The 17,758-nt window shown below is 39.9% G+C and overlaps 2 protein-coding genes across 2 annotated transcripts in view; both read right to left on the bottom strand.

The window, feature by feature from the left end:
- On the bottom strand, positions 1 to 11,844 carry LOC125241520. Its single transcript, XM_048150043.1, has 9 exons — positions 11,780 to 11,844; positions 10,875 to 10,931; positions 8,972 to 9,028; positions 8,427 to 8,483; positions 5,566 to 5,622; positions 4,886 to 4,942; positions 2,650 to 2,697; positions 989 to 1,051; positions 1 to 167 (listed from the first exon to the last, which is right to left on the bottom strand). The coding sequence occupies exons 2-9, from the start codon at positions 10,888 to 10,890 to the stop codon at positions 55 to 57; spliced, it is 468 nt and encodes a 155-aa protein (XP_048006000.1). The 5' UTR covers positions 10,891 to 10,931; positions 11,780 to 11,844; the 3' UTR covers positions 1 to 54.
- Positions 11,845 to 12,330: 486 nt separating this feature from the next.
- The window catches only part of LOC125241310, a 95,247-nt gene continuing 89,819 nt past the window's right edge, over positions 12,331 to 17,758 (bottom strand). The window contains exons 7-8 of the mRNA XM_048149721.1: positions 16,336 to 16,392; positions 12,331 to 12,839 (exon numbers count right to left, since the gene is read on the bottom strand). Of these exons, the coding sequence (XP_048005678.1) occupies positions 12,751 to 12,839; positions 16,336 to 16,392 (146 nt within the window). The 3' untranslated portion in view covers positions 12,331 to 12,750. The remainder of the gene's footprint in view (positions 12,840 to 16,335; positions 16,393 to 17,758) is intronic.

Here is a 17,758-nt window from a genome sequence, read left to right as displayed (position 1 = left end):
CGAAAGCAGAGTGTTTATTAAAGTGTGACAGGAGGCGGCAGGCGGCGGGCGCGGTCACTTCTTGGGGCTCGGGCACCACGCGCCCAGCGCGCCTTTCCCGTGCCCCAGAACTTGCACCTTGATCCCGCGGCACGCCTCCACTTGTTTCGACGACTCGGATGGGCTCACTGCCACATACAAAGGCATCGGTTAAACTCGGCTCCAGGGGGGCTATTTTTTTTTCAAAGTTGTCCACCCCACTTTTATTGGATTTGGAATTTTTTATGTGGTTTCCACTCAGAAATACGATCTCTTTTTATCCTGATAGGAGAAATAGTGTCCCAAGGTTGTGTTCCATTCCGTTACCATTTTTTCATACATTTTGTGTGGCGGTAACGGAGTGGAAGCTTTGAAAAATGTATGGAAATCTTGGGACATTTTTTTCTCCTATCAGGATCAAAAGAACAAGATATCGCGTAAAAAATACCCATGTTACAAAAAAAGTGGGCAGGACAACAATCAAGGAAACTAATTCTTTAGGAGAACGGTTGTTTCATTTGACAGCTCTGAGCATAAGCAAAAACATATCCGGTTTAATTTTTGAGTAGCAGTGTGAGACACGAGATTTTTTTCAAAGTAGTGACGGTATGTAAAAAGCGCTGAAAGCCTAGCGGTAAGAGTGTGCGGCTTTCAATCCGGAGGTCGCGAGTTCGAACCCCGGCTCGCACCAATGAGTTTTTCGGAACTTATGTGTTAAATGTCATTTGATATTTGCCAGTCGCTTTTCGGTGAAGGAAAACATCGTGAGGCAACCGGAATAATCCCAGTAAGGCCTAGTTACCCTTCGGGTTGGGAGGTCAGATGGCAGTCGCTTTCGTAAAACTAGTGCCTTCGCTAAATCTTGGGGTTAGTTCTCAAAGCGGACTCCAAGCTCCTATGAGCCGTGGCAAATACCGGGATAACGCAAGGAGGATGATGATGACGGTATGTAAAGCTAAAGTTATCAAACCTGATGGTTCAGGGGTAGAACACCGACAGTTAGGTAGTTTCCTCAGAGACGAATCGGGGCCCCCTGGAACGAAGAGTTTTATGAATTGGGTACATAGCCAAATGCACAAACCATTACGATGATACCGTTATCGTATTGGCGCGACAGAGTTTTAGTTTATACAGTCAACCAATTGGAACCCTAGCCACTGTAGAACTATGTCATAGTCACGTTATAAATCAGATTGTAAGAAATCTCTTTGCTTGTCATTTTGACATGGTTGTAGAGTGGCCTAGGGTTCCAATTGGTTGACTGTACAGTCGACATCAGATACCTACATCGGAGCGAGCGAAGTATTATTGTAATGAGTGCTTGTTCAGATATTTTCCCCTCACTAGCTCGGAAACACGTGTTTTGTCCTTTAATATCAGCGGGTAAAAACGCATTTTATCCACTAGTGGGTAAAGTAATTTGACCTTGAATAAAGTCAAATTAACTGGTTTAAAATTGACAAAAGTAGGTGAATCTAGTAATAAAGATGATTTACCACCTGTGGAACTACTGGAAACAGTTATAAACGCATTTTTTTGCGTTGTAGTTTCCTCGCTGTATTGAGGGGAAAAGTTTTGTGTTACACTCGGGTGCAAATGTATTTTACTTCTCGTGTGTTAAAAAACTCGCAAGTTCAGGATTCTATTCTCGAACCATACAACTTTGCCCCCTTGTATAACAAATAACTATTTCCCCTCACTAGCTCGGAAACACGTGTTTTGTCCTTTAATACCAGTGAGTAAAAACGCATTTTATTTACTAGTGAGTAAAGTAATTTGACCTTGAATAAAGTCAAATTAACTGCTTTAAAATTGATAAAAGTAGTTGAATCTAGTAATAATAGTTATTTGTTATACAAGGGGGCAAAGTTGTATTTTAACGCCGAGTGTGGAATTGAAAAACGAGCAAGTGAAAGGATTCTAGAGTTGAACCACGAGCGAAGCGAGTGGTTCGAAAACAGAATCCTGAACTTGCGAGTTTTTTAGCACACGAGAAGTAAAATACATTTGCACCGAGTTGAACACAAAACTTTTCCCCTCACTGGTAGCGAGGAAACTTCAACGCAAAAAATGCGTTTATCATACTGCTTCGAGTAGTTCCACAGGTCGTAAATCATCTTTATTACTAGATTCACCTACTTTTATCAATTTTAAAGCAGCTAATTTGACTTTATATTCAAGATCAAATTACTTTACCCACTAGTGGATAAAATACGTTTTTACCCGCTGGTATTAAAGGACAAAACACGTGTTTCCGAGCTAGTGAGGGGAAAAGGTGATTTACCACCTGTGAAACTACTGGAAGCAGTGATAAACGCAGTTTTTGCGTTGTAGTTTCCTCGCTATAGTGAGGGGAAAAGTTTTGTGTTACACTCGGGTGCAAATGTATTTTACTTCTCGTGTGTTAAAAAACTCGCAAGTTCAGGATTCTATTCTCGAACCACTCGCTTCGCTCGTGGTTCAACTATAGGATCCTTTCACTTGCTCGTTTTTCAATTCCACACTCGGCGTTAAAATACAACTTTGCCCCTTGTATAACAAATAACTATTTTTTCCTTGAAACGTCGGAGGTTAGTTTTGAAAACATAGGTAAGTACACGCGATTAAGTCCCTTTTGCAATTTTATCGAACCTGATTCAGTACAGCGACACGAAACGCCTTTCTTCTTAGATTTAGATCCTGAAAATAAATGAATAAGCGTGTAAGTAGGTACCTAAATATTTTATGCATTCATTTAGTTACGGCAAAGACTTATATAACTCCGTATAGACAGATATATAAAGTCTGAGAAAAAAACGTACCTCATTACCATACAGATAAGTGCGTTTTCACATTATCCGATCCGATATCGGATGTCGGACCGATATCCCATACATTACAGACGCCATCTTGGATTTTTTCCATTGAAATCCTTCCGACATCCGATATCGGATCGGATAATGTGAAAACGGCCTAAAGGTACGGTGACCTAGATGGCATTACACCTTTGGGTTACGCTCAGCTAGATGGCGCTAATATTAATATTTGACATTTTAACATAAATGAATATGGGCCAAAGTGTCAAAACTGACATTCTAAAGTTTTAAGCCTGTGTCAAGAGATGGCAGTCTATGAATTAATTCTTGTTATAACAATAAAAGCAGTCACCTATCCTCACATACCTTTTATTTATCACACACCAAGTAGGTATAGTATCTATTCACCCCACGCTGACTTTACGATGCCTTGTATTCGGGTCGGCTCCAAACTCCCGTCTCTCCTACTATCCTGACTGCAAACCCTACACTCCCCACCCTACCTACTGGGTGCTCCGGTGTCTTGGACAGGCTGCGGGGGCCTACGGCGGGGCAGCAGGGGTTGCTGCGCAATGAGCCGGTATGAAAACGTACTCTGTCTGATTCTGCGTTCGAGACTTAGTCGGTGAGATGTGACGCAGACATATCCAACGACTCGCTGCCTCTTAGGCTCAATCATCAGAGTCACGTGAGCCTACAGTGCTATTTCGTATCAAAATCTCCTCCCCCTGTAGTCTCTCCTTCCTAGTCCTTGCAGCAGGATCTGCTGGCTGGAGTTACCCCCTGAATCTGAATCTGTGTCAAGAGATGGCAGTCTATGTACTGTAATTACACATTTTACTTCTCCTCTAGTTCTCTTCTCCTCTCATGTCGGAAGGATTTGAATGGAAAAAAATGGCATTCTTACTTCTACGCAACTTCATTTAGTAACTTTGGTAAATACAATTAATGCATTACTAAAAAAATGAAGTTATCAGGATAAAACATGTAATATGGTGTCTCCTTATTTTGTTTACTTTAAAATATATCAAAGCATAATAATCATCCTATAAGTATACCTAAACTATTTTTTTATTAAGGAGGCAAACAAGCAGACAGGTCACCTGATGGTAAGCGGTCACTGCCGCCCATGGACACCCGATACACCAGAAGTGTTGGATGCGCGTTGTCGGCCTTTGAAATGGGTGTACGCTATTTTCTTGAAGGTTTGAATGTCGTATCGGTCCGGAAATACCACAGGTGACAATGAGGATGCACACTGACATTTTCTCCCGCCAGGCGGCGCCTATGCAAGTGTCTAGGCATATCACTGTCATTCATATGTGAGAGAAAAAACATAATATCATCTCGCTCTCACGTATGGGCTAATAAGGGTGGCGCCATCTGTCATAACCTTTGAGTGTGCCTCCTTATTGATTCCAAAACACCATAAAAAACAGGTAAGGTGTTTCCTGAAAAGTAGGCTTTTGCCGTTTCGTTCGTTGATCGGAGCGCTCCGATCTCGTTCAATCGCTCCCACGAACTAGTTCGCTCTTTTAGGTCTTTGCTCATTTAGTTCAATCTGACCAACGACTACTACGGTCGGAAAGATCAGGGTGGCTAGCCGAATGGCACAATCGCTCACGAAACGCTCACGAAACGAAGCGCTAGTAGATATCTATCTCTATCGCGCTTGCGTATTGGCGCGACAGAGCCAGCGGCGTATCGCTTTCGTTTGGCGTCGGAGAAATGCCATTCGGCTACGGGGCCTGAACGAATGGGACCGACTAGTGTCAAAATGATACGAATATTCCACAGACAATAACAATTCCGGGCCGAAAGGTTGTAAGTAACCGAAACTTAATATGAAAAATTTGACGTTTTTGTGTCGCTTTGCTAAATACCTCGCTTCCGGTCGGCGCTGTCACACACTCTTTTTTGATCCAAACCGCTCGCGCTCGCCGATCCTATATGAGCAAAGACCGATTCACAGAGCACGGAAAAATTCAGTTCAATTCGGTCATTGATGGGATTTTATTCCTAACAGTTCATAGTTTGTGAACGACACAAGCCTACTGAAAAGCCATACCGACCTGCTTCAGGGACGGAACAGCGACAAGTAACTTTTTTCTTCAGAGAAGGTTCGGACCCTGAAACGAAACAAGCGTGTTATGTTATTTACTGTCATACTTATGCATTCACTAAAGTAGTTGCGGTTTCCTGTAGCGTCGATTACCCTACACACTCGAGGGTAAGGTTGCATTTTAATTTAAGTGCCATAACCTAACAAAAAAATTAAAATTTTGAAAAAAACCCCAACATAGTCATACCTCGGAGACTGGCGATCAAATATATGCAAGAGGCGCGTTCCTAGCACACAGTCTATGCTCGTGTAGGTGAACGCGTACTATGCTTGTATACGAGTGAAATATGACAGGTCAACTGTTCGCGTTTTTGACAGGCGGTAACTGTGAGGTAACCGAGAGGGGGTGGACGGCAGTTTCAGTGGGGAGCGGGAGTGGCCATACTGTACGATAGTACTCTTCATTATACTGCGACATAGTGGAGAAAATAGTTCTAATAAAATTCCGCAACATGGCGCGTAGCGTAGCGTAGTCGTATATTTCTGATCAGGGGCCTATTGCATAACAATTTACAACTCATATTACAAGCGGTAGTCCCCCTCCAATTCATTTTATAAGAAAGAGAGTTCCGCTTGTAATACAAGTTGTAAATTGTTATGCAATAGGCCCCAGGCTTTATGTTATCTAACCTGCTTCTGGAACAATACAGGGACAAGTAACGCGTTTCTTCAGAGAAGTATTGGACCCTGAAACAAACACGTGTATTTTATGTTTACATAAAATATAGTGCAATGACTGCCATCGACACAGGCGAAAAATTGACAAATATAAATATTAGCGCCATCTAGCCGAGAATCAACCAAATGTGTAGTCACTCCGTCTAGACGACCATACTTTTTTTTGGTCGAGGTACGTTTTTTTCTTAGACTTTATATGTCTATTCGGCGTTATCTATAAAGTGGGTTCCCTTTATCTTGCAGAATATCGATTGTCCGAAATACATTTGGCATAGCAGCTTTCGCAGAATTTTTTTTACGCGAATGATACTTTTGCATAATTGTACAGATAGCATAATTGTCATATCGCATATCATTCGTTTGGCAGAATTCTGGATAGCAGAATACTATATTTTCGATTTTAATATAGCAGAATTGTATATAGTATACGTTACATTTCACCGAATTAGTAATAGCATACTGCTAATATCGTCGACTTTAATTTTGCAGCATTTTATGTCGCATAATACTCATGTTGCTGACTGTAATTTTGCACCGAATAGACGTTCCACCGAATTTATTTTGTCAGTTGTACATTAGGTTAGAAGGTTAGAACGTACCCCCATCCAGACAAAATACTTACACGACACAGAAATCGTATATATTATGTCACAGAGTTGGTTTAGGTGCGACGACGAGCGAAGCGAGGAGGAGCGTGTTAGGTTGACAGTGTTATGTTATTGGGCTGATAATTAAGCAATCACGCGTGCGCCACTATCATCATCATCAGCCCGCTGCAGTCCACTGCTGGACATAGGCCTCCCCCAAGGTACGCCACAGAGCCCGGTCTGCTGCTTTATGCATCCAGTTTCCGCCACTATATAGTTACTCAAAGGAAATGTTGGCAGAAATGTAGATTAGGTTAGAATCCCTATCCAAACAAAATACTCACATGACACAGAAATCTTATATGTCACAGAGTCGGTTTAGGTGCGACAATTAATCGAATATTATTATTAATCGAATATACTACTATTATACGATTTACCATTATGCCATTGTATTACTCTGCTTTAGATAATTCTGCACAATGACAGTATGCCAAGAAATTTATGCAAAAAGTCATTCTGCGAAAAAAGGATTCTGCCAAGCGTTGTTATGCGAAGGTAAAATATGACAAAAAATATTATGCAAGATAATGGTAATTCCTATAAAGTCGCCGTCAATAGAAATTGCGAACAATGTAAACAAACTGAATGGTTGAAATATCCATATCTTATACTATTAAACGAGCAATTCTTGTATATTTATTTATTTGTTTATTTATTTATTTATTTATTTATTTATTTATTTATTTATTTATTTATTTATTTATTTATTTATTTATATATACCGACGATCTCGGAAACCGCTCTAACGATTTCGCTGAAATTTGTTATGTGGGGGTTTTCGGGGGTGAAAAATCGATCTAGCGTAGCCTTAGATCCCGGAAAACGCGAATTTTCGAGTTTTCATGAGTTTTTCTTTCGCGTTTGTAAACATAAAATATGGTCGTTAATTTCGCCGCGCGCGCATCGATTCCGCTTAGCTCAGTCGTACGAGGTCGGTCGCATGTACTGTACGCAGATAGATCGTAGGTAATCCCGGCCAGAAATAAAGTTTTTGTTTTTTGTTTTTGTATTTATAAGAGTTTTTTTTATCTAAAGACGTGATATATTAAAATAAAACCGAGCGAAGCTCGGTCGCCCAGATATTTCCAACACTATTGTGTCTGAGCTGTCAATTCACATTTTTGACACATTTGTTTTGAAGTATGTTGCGTCTGTATGGAGATTAGAGGTAGTACCTCTAATCTCCATACAGATTCGAACCAGCGTTTGAGGCATCCGTCGCGATAACGGAGGACGCTGGTTCGAATCCAGCTTTGGACACTTGGAGGCCTTGGTCATTTTTTCTTTGTATATGACATTTTATCAGTTTATAGTTAAAATAGTAGTGTGTCTACTAAAAAATACAAATTAAATTATTTTCTATGAGGATAATTTAATTTGTTCTAAAATTAGCATGGCAGCGCCATCTCTCTTCGCTAACTCGTAATCACATGGGTTGATTCAGTTAGGAGATCGAACTAGTTTCGGTTCTATCTCAGAGATGGCAGGGGGCGCCTTAGCCTTCGGTAATTGTGTCATATACTTGAAAAATTCGACCCTTGCCACCGTGACCGAATGGCCGAGTGGTTTGAGGCATCCGTCGCGATAACGGAGGACGCTGGTTCGAATCCAGCTTTGGACACTTGGAGGCCTTGGTCATTTTTTCTTTGTATATGACATTTATTTCAGTTTATAGTTAAAATAGTAGTGTGTCTACTAAAAAATACAAATTAAATTATTTTCTATGAGGATAATTTAATTTGTTCTAAGAATTAGCATGGCAGCGCCATCTCTCTTCGCTAACTCGTAATCACATGGGTTGATTCAGTTAGGAGATCGAACTAGTTTCGGTTCTATCTCAGAGATGGCAGGGGGCGCCTTAGCCTTCGGTAATTGTGTCATATACTTGAAAAATTCGACCCTTGCCACCGTGACCGAATGGCCGAGTGGTTTGAGGCATCCGTCGCGATAACGGAGGACGCTGGTTCGAATCCAGCTTTGGACACTTGGAGGCCTTGGTCATTTTTTCTTTGTATATGACATTTATTTCAGTTTACAATTAAAGGTTTGTTTACATTGTTCGCAAATTGTGTTGGCGGCGACATTACATATAATGTTTTTCCAAGTAGATACGTACTAAAAGTACGAGTCAAAATAAGTTATTAATTATGGCATTTATCGAACCGGCTTCAGGGACAGAACATCGACACGTGAGGCGTTTCTTCACAGAAGCATCGGATCCTGAAACGAAGAAACGTGTCAGCATTCTATGCACATATTCATCTTTTAGTTACCTACTTATTGACAGGCCAGTAATAAATATGTTTAGTATAATGCACGCGATAATGCGCCCCATTTAGTATAATGCATGTGATATATTGTTGGATAGGTATTTAAAAATGAATAAGGGTTTACCAAGAAAAATATGGAAAACTACGGAACCCTACACTGAGCGTGGCCCGACACGCTCTTGGCCGGTTTATTATTATCATAAATGGGCTTACTCTTGGCCACAGACTAGCCAAAGGCAAAGACGAGGCCTACGACGGAGTGAGCTCGCCCAGAAGATTCTTGTTCACCCTAGATTTGAAGGTTGCCGGGGCTGAATGAAACCACGTGACCCCCCTCTAAGTGCGAAGCTGAATCCACCCCTGGTATATTGTGACCTGTTATTGGACGCTGGCCAGCGACTGGCAATTTACCTATCAACTATAATTTGACACACTAACCTCCTGATTGAGGAGCACAGGCACACGAAGGTAGTTTCTTCACAGACTTATTAGACCCTGAAACGAAGAAGTGTGTAACAAGTTTATTGACTGTAGAATATCGAGTGGTTCCTGTTAATGTACCTAAAGACAAACGAAACGTCATATACAAAGAAAAAGTGACCAAGGCCGCCAAGTGTTCCGAGCTGGAATCGAACCAGCGTACTCCATTAACCGGACGGATGCCTGTAAAACCACTCGGCCATCGGATCTCGAAAGCAAGGGTCGAAATTTCCAAGTATATTCATGACACAATTACCGAAGGCTTATGGAGGTGTACAATCTATACTAATATTATAAGTGAGAAAGTGTGTGTCTGTTTGTTTGCCCGTCTTTCACGGCAAAACGGGGAGACGAATTGACGTGATATTTTAAGGGTTGAGGAGTGACATATACTGCTTTTTATCTCTTTCTAAACCCACATTTTTACAAAATGGGGAGGGGGGGGGGACATTTTGTACGGAGCATTCCGCAATTTCGAATTTAACGCTAGCGAAGCCGCGAAAGTGGCGGCACCTAAGTTTAGCGCTGAGTGACATGTGGAGGGGATGTCATGTAATCCCCTGGGGACTGTCATGTAATCCCCTGGGGACTGTCATGTAATCCCCTGGGGACTGTCATGTAATCCCCTGAGAGACCTGTTTTTGATTTCTGCGCAATAACTGTCAGCGCTAAACTTATGTGGCACCACTTGTAATAGTTGTAATACCTATAATAAAAAAAGGGTTGACGACTACATAAAAATTGGCATTCGTTTAGTCCGTCAGTTAGATCGCCCAAAAATACTGAACACATATGTTTCGCCTTTTCTAATTAATGAAAATATACAAAGATATGGATCATCAAAGTTCCGGAGTGAGGGCTTCTGACGTTTAAAAATTGTACCTAGGCGTGCCCATACAACCATTTCGGTCGCAAAATCTTCAAATTAGTCACTAAATGTCAAATGTGACATAACGCGTGGTAACATCGTGCACACATTGCGCGGTTGTAATACAATAACAAAATGTAGTCGACGTATGCACGCATTACGGTAATAAAATGTGTACAAATTTTGACTGTTTATGTCACTGTCACTTTGTTTGTCGCATATGCACACATGACGGTAACAAAATGTGTACGAGTTTGTGGTTATTAATGTCACTGTCAGGCGGTTTCTAACTACACTTTTTTAGTCGCCGTACGCACTCATCACGGTAACAAAATGTCAATGTCACTGTCAGAAGAAGACATTTTATAAATCCAACAACGTATTCACTGCTTTCGGTCACGCGTGTACTCTAGGACCATTTTGCCACCAATTTTCGACTGTTTTATGACTTATTTTATGAAATCACTCCAGCAGTTTTAATTGCCCATGATAAATAACCCACATTGTAATACAAATGCAAATAATTAATATTTACCTTTTGCAAATTCTTACGCCATTACGTTTTAATGTCATAACATTTTATTTATTTTTCATTTTGACGTGTCTCACAGCTCGCCATTTGAAAAGAATGAAATTAACGAATGATTTTGGGAAACCAGTTGCCAAACGGTAACAATTTGTGCACGGGTAGTGCACAGTTCTGTGACCAATTGTGCCTGTTACCAATCGTCCCCATTTGGGTAGCCTCGACTAAACGATGACCATACTGCGACTAAGAATTGAGACACGAACATCTGTGTGCACGCAATATCCCGATATACGACGACCAAAAATGGTTATAGGGGTGACGTCACGCGAAACTTCAACGCACTGTACCGTCGTAATTTTTCGTTTACGAGAAAAAATAAAAAATAAGTGTCTAATATTCTTTGATAATCTAATTGACGGACTAGTTCGTTTTTTTTAGTCGTCTCGCCTATTATGTGGTCAAACCTGTGCCAGGGATCATACACGGACACGTCGTTTGTTTCTTCACAGACTTATTAGATCCTGAAACGAAAAAGCAAGTAAGTTTTATCCAAATTATTTTATGGTTAGTTGTCACTTCATATTTATGTATACATTTATTGCGATTGAGTTTAATGAATTCTAGATACTACATATAAGAACTAGGTCTTATTAAAATGTTTTCTATTATGATAGTAAAAATGACGATGTAAATTCTTAAGGCACTGGTCCCATCGCGAGCTAGTAAGCACTAATCACTCCCGTGTAACTAAAAGAGACACGGCGTTGTTTATAGTTACTCGCCCAGCGGTGAGCTATCAATATCGCCGTGTCTCTTTTATTTGCAAGGGAGTGCTCACAGAACTTAATTTAGATAGAAGAAACAAATTCATATATTTGTATAGGGGCCGAGCGTGTCAAATTTTATACTGAAGTTGATTCTTGCCTGTAATTTTAAATATGTCTCAGGCTCTTGATTGTTCATAATTTTTGTGTTGTTGCAATTGAATATCACGTAACGAGGCATTTTTTATGTTTTGGTTGACTTCAACTTACAAAAATTGACGCCCGAAAGCTGCAAGCTGCGAGTAAAGACGGACAACTCAGTGGATTTCACTGAGTTCATTTGACACGCTAAGTAGATACGTTTGCTTGATCTATGGTATATATGACATCTGTGGGAGTGCTTATCTTTTGTTCGTTTTTATAGCCGATAGCTCATAGCTTACTAGCTCGCGGTGGGACCAGTGCCTACGTAGGGTAAATTGCCAATAACTGGCCCCCTTCCGATAACTGGTTAACGTGAACTAAAAACGAACTCCGTATACTGGGAGGACTATTTAATTTACCTAATACACATAATTATGTATCTATAGGTCATTTTGTCAAACCTGACTTAGGGACTGTACACCGACACACTTTCTTCTGGGACTTCTTAGGCTCTGGAACTAACAAGCGAATTGAAGCTTAGCCTGTGCATATGTAAGTGTAAAAATAATCAGTAATCAGTATCTAGTACCTTAAATGTTTAGAGAGTAAGTTGTTCTTGTAACGTAGGTTAAGGCACTGGTCCCACCGCGAGCTAGTAAGCTATGAGCTATCGGCTATAAAAACGAACAAAAGATAGTCGCTCCCGAGCAAATAAAAGAGACACGGCGATTTTGATAGCTCACCGCTGGGCGAGTAACTATAAACATCGCCGTGTCTCTTTTATTTACACGGGAGCGACTATCTTTTGTTCGTTTTTATAGCCGATAGCTCATAGCTTACTAGCTCGCGATGGGACCAGTGCCTAAGGCGCCATATTATGTAGAATGGTTTATACAATAAATGATTTTTATCTTTATCTTTATCTAAAGGTAAAGCCTGAGTGGACACTCAGAGCGGAGCGTTCGGTGGCGGGCGAGCGTGCGTCTACCCTATGCAAGTTTGCAGCGTCAACTCAGGACAGGACACTTGTCTTGTATGAGCGTCAATTGTTAAACATGCGCGCCGCCGCTCGTCCCGCCATGATGCAGGCCCAATCAGTGCGTGCACTTTTCCCGCACACTAACACAAGACTTTTATCGAACTGAGTATATTTGACGGAACTAGAACTTGTAAGAGTAGGTATTTATTTCCTTTGTTTATTCGGTAAATAATCTAACCGAACTATTCGGCATTGATAAACTTGCCGAATTTGCAGAATACCGAATATTCGGCCCATCTCTATTCCAAACATATTTGAGAGCTATTGAGTCTTGTCTTACAAGCGGAAAGCAAAACTTATTACAAATTGTCACATTAGATACGATTTCCATTTGTAATTTTGTATCTCGTAGCGGCGTGAACTCGTCGTGGCTACGAAGTTTATTTTATATCTCTATTGTTGTGTATGATTCTGATTATAAATATACATAATATGTTTCAAACCTGGTTTAGGGCTTGCGCACCGACATGTCGCAATAGACCCTGGAACGAAGAAGAATTATGCTTTCATTTGTAATTATTGTTCGTAAAATAATTTATTTTTATCGAGTTGTATATAGAGTTTGCATTATCCGACGGATTTTTAATATTCGAATAATTCGGATAATACAATTTTTATTATTCGAATATTCGAATAATTCGGATAATTTCGGATAATTTATTAAATGGAACAAAATTAATGTTACAGGTGCGTATAAGCGTGGAATTGATAACGGCTGAGATAGATGAGCGCCATAATGCAAAATTTACCTACATTTTTATTTATTTTTTGCGTAAATCAGCAAACTGTAGAAATTAAAACACACCTAGCTCTCTATCTTTAGTTCTATGACTAGAATCTTGCAATCAGATAGTGAGCTGTCGATATAAGACAGTTAGTAGTAGTGATTAGTTAGGTGTTAGGTATAACGAGAAGTTTTTCTGACAACACCTTTACCTTGGAAATGGATGGTAGAGAGGATGGCTTGTGTAGAGTGGAACGTGAGACAACATCATTGGATATGATGATGGTTATAGGCGATACAGCGTTGTCATATTATCCGTTCCGATATCGGATATAGGAAGGATGTCAAAGGCAAAAATCAAAGATGGCGCCTTGAATGATTTCGAGAATGTATAGGAGTCGGTCCTTCGCTCGATCGGATCGGATACTCATCTTATCTTAAATCTGCGGGGCCCTTCCGGATACACTTCGACCCATCGGGATCTTTTGTGCAATTACCCCTTAGATCTAAAGATCCTTCAGCTATTCAGGAGCTTCTCGACCATCTCCACGTATCGGATGATGAGGCTCATGGGTAGCTCTCTGATGTCCTTTGGTACTAGGTAGCCTGCTCCAAAGTTCTTCATTCTTTGTCTGGCGAGGGCGTGACATTCACACATTAGATGTCTGACGGTCTCTTCCTCTTCGCCGCACATGCGACAATCTGTGTAGTCAGCGTGTCCCATCTTGGCCAACATTCCTTTGATCCCGTAATGGCCTGTGAACACCCCCGTTATAATTTGGAGTTGTCTTTTGCCTAGCTTTCCTAGCTTTTTGCTCCATCCAGATTCTACCCTCCGCATAAAGAGCTTTGAATGCTTCAGACCTACCAGGGCATCCCACTCTTTTTGGTGATTAGCCTTTGTATGGTCCTTCATAGCCGTTTTAATGGTTCCTTGTGACGTTGTCTTCAGACCTGGCCTTGGCAAGTTCATCAGCATTTTCATTGCCAATGAAGCCTTCGTGCCCCGGTATCCATACCAGTTGCATCTTGTTTTGCCTTCCAAGCTTGTTAAGAGCTTGGATGCCGTTTAATACCAGTCAAGAGTCACCTCTGGGCGATGTGAAGGCTTTGAGTGCCGCCTGACTGTCGCTGAGTATATAGATATTCTTTCCTTGGGTTTGTCTAACTATATTCTTATGTACACAGGTAATTATTGCGTATGTCTCGGCTTAAAAGACAGTGGCATAATTGCCCATGCTGATACTACCACTGTAGTCACTAGTCATTTGCATAAATGCCTACGCCCATACCAGATGCCATCTTGGACCGGATCGGATACTTAATATAAATAGTTGAAAACTCTTTTCGTAGGCTCTAAACAAAAGCGTCCTGGTTAGGGTCTTAGAACAGGAATAAGCAACTGAGCATAGGTACTCCTTCAAAACAGAATAACCAAAAAAAGAAGACCAATTAGTCGAAGATACTTCCTATCCAGGTGTGGATCATTTTAGACCTTAGTTGCACAGTGGCTGGTACCAAAGTACCAATGGAAGGGGAGAGGCGATAAATAAGTATTGTACCACCAACATAAAATATACAAGACATAAAATTTAAAAAAAAAATGAAGAAGGAGGAGGTACAAAGGCGAACTTATTTAAATATTCAAATCCAAAACGCCTCAAATTGCTCGGCAGCAATTTGATGGGTTTTAGTTTCCAAGCTGATCAGTAGATCGACTAAGATTTCAAAGTATAAGTAGTAATTAGACCGATTTTTGTGTATGAATGTAACTAAGGACTTAAAAGAAAAATGCCTTATATTTCTTAGTGAAGTGGAGGGAATTCTGGCGTACTAAATTGCCATGGAACTGATAACAGCTAAATTCGGAGTGAGGCGCTAAATTTCAATTTCAAAAAAACAAGGGACCAGGAAATCTAGGTTAAATCTCCCTTATTAAGTACGGTTTTACAGATAACTTCACGTTAGCTATTAGCAGTAATGAAAGTAGGTTGGGGTAACGTTTTCATATTAAAAAATAATACTTGAACGTTTTTCTGTTTTTTTAAATCATCCAATTAATCGAATATTTGATAAGAACTGAGTGCGTGGGGTGAGGCATTCTGCTTACTTCTTGTCCACGAATGCTTTCTTTGTTTTGTAAATATTAGTTTGATTTTGAAGATAAATAGGTGTTGACTTGTTAGCAATAACATTGTCCGTATTAAGAATTGATCGAAATTGGTTTCAGTGACGTCTATCTATTAAATATATTACTTATAAATAAAAAATAATGTTTATAGAAATTATCCGTTTATCCGGATAATTTCACTTGGATTATTCGAATATTTTCGGATAAAAATATTGGCGGATATTCGAATAATTCGGATATTCGAATATCCGGATTGCAAACCCTAGTTGTATACCTTGAGCTTTTAGTCCGTTTTCACACTATCCGATCGAATGTTGGAAGGATTTCAATGGAAAAAATACAAGATGGCGCCTGGATAGCGGTCCTACATCCGATATCGAATCGGATAATGTGAAAACGCACTTACTTTTATATTTATAGACGTTCAACCAAGTCTCGGCACAAAAAAGATGGCGCGAAGTTCATATTTTCTTTGGGATTTAAGGTTTCGTTCGCCCTTAAATTTTCAATCATTTTTTAAGTGTTATGTACTCGTATGGTTCGTTGAATTCTTAATGCCAAGAATTTTTTTTTGACATTCTTAAACAGATTAACTGAGTCCTACGGCAAGCTCAAGAAGGCTTGTGTTGTGGGTACCCAGACAATGATAATATAAAAATACGACTTATATACATATAAAACATAAACATCCATGACTCAGGAACAAAGATCTGTGGTGGATTCAGGCCTCACATGACATGTCGCCGCGAGATAGATCACATACTGTATTAATGACATAAGGACGGGTAGTCTATCTCGCGGCGATCTCGGAAGGCCCAGGACCGCAAGGCCAGACAGGTCGTTAATTTCGTCAGACTTGGTTGACCGTCTCGATGCCAAGAGCGCTTTACCTGCCAAGTAACTGTCCTCAGTTTGGCGGATTACTGTTACCTACAGCCAGGCCGCTCTACAACCATGTCAAAATGACAAGCAGCAAGAGATTTCTTACAATCTGATTTGTAACGTTACTATGATATGCTTCTACTCTACAGTGGTCTAGGGTTCCAATTGGTTGACTGTGTAGGTACATCGTAAAACGATGCAAAATTTCTTGTTAGATTATAACAAAAAAAAAATGTCAAACCTGGTCCGGGGCCTAAACACCGACAGACAATTTTTTTCTTCAAAGAGATATTGGAATCTGAAACGAAGAAAAGCGTGTATGTAAAGTCTGTCCAGTCCTCAGAGAATAATAAACACCAAGGATGATTTATATATGATCGACAATCTTCATAATAAGAATAGTACCTCAATTTTTTAGAATAAGAAAAAGAAAAGAAAACATTTATTGGCACACAAATAAAAATTAAACATTTACACAAAAATATTAAATAATAAAATAGACAGCTTACTTAGCATGCATGTCAAAAGGAATGGGCTCAGCATGTTATGCTGCGTAGCCATTTTATTACAAATTGACTGATTTAGCGCTACCTTTTAAATGCTATCGAGAACTATCACTAATAGGCTAGTTTCCTACTAGTCAAATCAGCTTCTATTTAAGAAATGTCAAAACTATTTTCTAATATGGAATTACTATGAAATACTGAGGAGTGACGTCACGGTCAATTCATTTACTTTATATCTTTCTCTTTGACTTATTAAATATAAATTATGTTTAAACATAACTACTGCCAGTACTGCCCCTATATTTCTTCTAATTATGTGGTGCTTTATTTTGTGCACTGCATAAAATATTTTATTTTAAATATAGGAAACTAGCCTATTATACCTACAAATGTCTTTTTTTAGAGTTCCGTCCTCCAACTAGGAAGTCCAGTAACCCTTATAGTTTCGCAATGTCTGTCTGTCCGTCCGTCAGTCCGCGGATAATTTCAGACCGTTAGAACTGGAAAGCTGAAATTTGGTACCAATACGCCGACAAAGTGCAAAAATAAAAAGTCAAAACAAAAATGTTTTATTAGGATACCCTCTCCTGCAGGTAAAGTGGGGAGTGTTTTTTTTTTATTTGGATAGGTATTTAAAAATGAATACGGGTCTACTAAAATAATTTTTTGATAATGCTCACATTTTCGGAAATAATCGCTCCTAAAGCAAAAAAATTACTAACTTTTGAACCATAACTTTAAAAAATATGAAAAAAATCACAAAAGTAGAACTTTATAAAGACTTTCTACAAAAAATTTTTTGAACTTGATAGCTTGAACAGTTTTTGAACTAAATGCGGGAAACTACGGAACCCTACACCCAGGGCCGGATTAAGGGTAGAGCGAGTGGAGCGGCCGCTCTAGGCACCACATGGCAAGGGGGCGCCAAAATCGAGAATGTGGAAAAATCCATACAAAAAATTATACATTGCGTGGGCGCGCACATATCACAAAATGGCGAGAGGAGTCGGGAATTAATCCAGCTATTGAAAATCTAGATTTGTAATTCAGATTAAGTGGAAAGTTGCACCACATTGCCAACATATAAAGCCTGACAAGATTTTATTTGACCCTGAAAGAGTGTCGCTACAAACCGCTTTCATATGGCAATAATGTGCG

This window comes from Leguminivora glycinivorella, chromosome Z, assembly GCF_023078275.1.
Source record: "Leguminivora glycinivorella isolate SPB_JAAS2020 chromosome Z, LegGlyc_1.1, whole genome shotgun sequence".
NCBI classification, from domain to species: Eukaryota; Metazoa; Arthropoda; class Insecta; order Lepidoptera; family Tortricidae; genus Leguminivora; species Leguminivora glycinivorella.
The sequence above is the reverse complement of the archived record's forward strand: the minus strand, read 5'-3'. Positions and strand labels throughout refer to the sequence as shown.

Bases quoted from the DNA above. Each gene is read 5' to 3' on its own strand.
- LOC125241520 (XM_048150043.1), bottom strand. The intron at 8,484-8,971 runs GTTAGTGTGTCA...TCTTCGTTTCAG, and splicing joins CTGTGCTCCTCAATCAGGAG to GATCCGATGCTTCTGTGAAG. The intron at 2,698-4,885 runs GTCGGTATGGCT...ATTTATTTTCAG, and splicing joins CTGTTCCGTCCCTGAAGCAG to GATCTAAATCTAAGAAGAAA.